Source organism: Epinephelus lanceolatus, chromosome 7, assembly GCF_041903045.1.
Source record: "Epinephelus lanceolatus isolate andai-2023 chromosome 7, ASM4190304v1, whole genome shotgun sequence".
Lineage (NCBI taxonomy): Eukaryota > Metazoa > Chordata > Actinopteri > Perciformes > Serranidae > Epinephelus > Epinephelus lanceolatus.
In genome coordinates this window covers 47,730,518-47,732,457 of record NC_135740.1, presented here as the reverse complement: position 1 = coordinate 47,732,457, position 1,940 = coordinate 47,730,518, and the positions used below count along the sequence as shown (strand labels likewise).

At 48.2% G+C, this 1,940-nt stretch overlaps 1 protein-coding gene across 1 annotated transcript; it reads left to right on the top strand.

Moving 5' to 3' along the window:
* Nucleotides 1–204: 204 nt before the first annotated feature.
* Nucleotides 205–1,101, top strand: LOC144463903 (uncharacterized). The gene is made up of 2 exons (XM_078169663.1): nucleotides 205–396; nucleotides 717–1,101. Exons 1-2 carry the CDS (start codon nucleotides 285–287, stop codon nucleotides 938–940), a joined length of 336 nt encoding a protein of 111 aa, XP_078025789.1. The 5' UTR covers nucleotides 205–284; the 3' UTR covers nucleotides 941–1,101.
* Nucleotides 1,102–1,940: the final 839 nt, after the last annotated feature.

The window sequence follows — 1,940 nt, the reverse complement described above, 5'->3', positions numbered from 1 at the left end:
TTAACACGACCCCTGGTCTGAAACAAAACTCCAATTTCTCATGATCATCCAACCAGAAGAAATCAACATTTTACTGAAGAATATGTCGTACTTTAATTACATGTAACTAGTTACTGTCAGCCAGAGAGACGTCTGCCTTTCATTCCAACCTAACAGCACTTTGTTTTCAAACATCAATTTATGTCTCTGCAGAAATCATGACCTGCTCACTGCAGATACTCCTCACTGTGATCAGTCTGAACATGTGAGACGGTGTCGTTACAGGCAGCTACAGTTTGTCCTGGATGTTCCTGTCTGCGTCCTGTCTGTTGTCTCTGGCCGCTTTGCTCACAGTCAGACCTGCTCTGATCAGAGGGAGGAAGGCCGTCGCTGCTCTGCTCCTCAACATCATCTCAGGTATAACACACAACATGTCACAGTGTTCACTACACACAGACAGATATGATGTTATCAAACATACTAACACACACCAGGGAGCTGCCTCAGTCCGTCACAGGGACTCTGTTTCCAATCAAAGGTCTGCTGTGGTGACTTTGTCCTGTTTCATCCTGTGACATAACTCACTACAAGTCACATCTGAGCACAGCAGCACATCACTGCATCCCTGTGAGATGTCATTTCCATATGGAGGGTCACGTGTCTGTCTCCTGGAGCCTCTGAATGTAAAGTCTGTGTCATTAAAGTGGCGTTTTGTTTCCTTGCCTCGTCCTGTGCAGTGGCTCTGTGTGCCAGCGCTCTGATCGCCTTCCTGGTGTCCATCGAGCAGCAGGAACCGGAGCTGCTGCGACACCTCGGCTGGACCTTCTACATCTGCTGCGCCACCCTGCTCTACGCCTCGCTGGTGTGCGTCCTGCTGGGTGTCATTCACGGGGACGGAGGCAGGGTGGAGCCGGCTGTGAGAGGGGGTGCGGCTGTGGATCTGTCTGTGATAGCAGCCTGACACACTGACACATGACACTGTATGAATATCAACTCAGGTCGTGATGCGTCACACTGACAGACAGGATGTTTCATGTGTTCTGGCCTGTGTCGCTCTCTGTCTGTTCACCTGATGTGTATCCTGACCTGACCTGACCTCCCTCTGCTGCTGTGACACCTCATCTTCACATCTGGAGCATCAATAAAGTGTTTTCTTTAAGTTTGTCCTTGTTTAACTTCAAATCAGATTGTAGCCTGACACAGAGGTGATGCACCTGCCGCAAGCTACTGCTACATGTGACCATGTAACAACACGTGTGTAGTTCAGCTCTCTGCAACACTGCTGCATGGCTGTATAGTGACTGTGCTAGGGATGAAGGAGCCCTGAGCTGTGGAGCTCCTGAGCCCAGGTACATTGTGGCTCCGCCCACAGGACAGGAGGTGGGACGAGGTGTTCTCTCTGACCAGGTGTGGTCCCTGTAATCTGAGAGCAGGTGCAGCTTTCTCTCACGCTACACTTTAAGATTCCCAAAGCAGCAGATCAGGACAAAAGTTCAAACTGATTCAATAACAGATCAATAAATCAGAGTCACACCTGTTTAATCCACATTAACAGAGTTTAGCTTCTCAGGTAAAATAAATCTGAATTTTGTTTCTGATTCACACACACTTTAGATTTCTGAATCTCAGCAGTGTAAAGAATCTAAATATTTAACGTCTCCTCACTGTGTGAGAGAAGCTGACTCTGATTTCTTCGTCGAGCTCTTCAGCAAAGTTCCGGCTTAAACCTGAAAACACTGCATTTTTCAAACCAATGAAAAGACAGTGAGACATGGTGATCACACAGCGCCACCCGGTGGTTAAAGCAGAGCACAGCCTGGACAGTTTCACACCTGCAGCTCACAGTGTGTGTGTGTGTGTGTGTGTGTGTGTGTGTGTGTGATGGGGTCTGTTTGTGGCATCACAGCAGAGAAGATGAACTGACATTTGGTGTTAATACTCTGTCAGGAGGGATGAGCAGA

What these genes read in the sequence shown, in the direction of transcription:
- LOC144463903 (XM_078169663.1), top strand. Translation starts at nt 285, where the DNA reads ATGTTCCTGTCTGCGTCCTGTCTGTTGTCTCTGGCCGCTTTGCTCACA. An exon ending in GCTCCTCAACATCATCTCAG is followed by an intron (nt 397 to 716) that starts GTATAACACACA and finishes CGTCCTGTGCAG; the next exon opens with TGGCTCTGTGTGCCAGCGCT.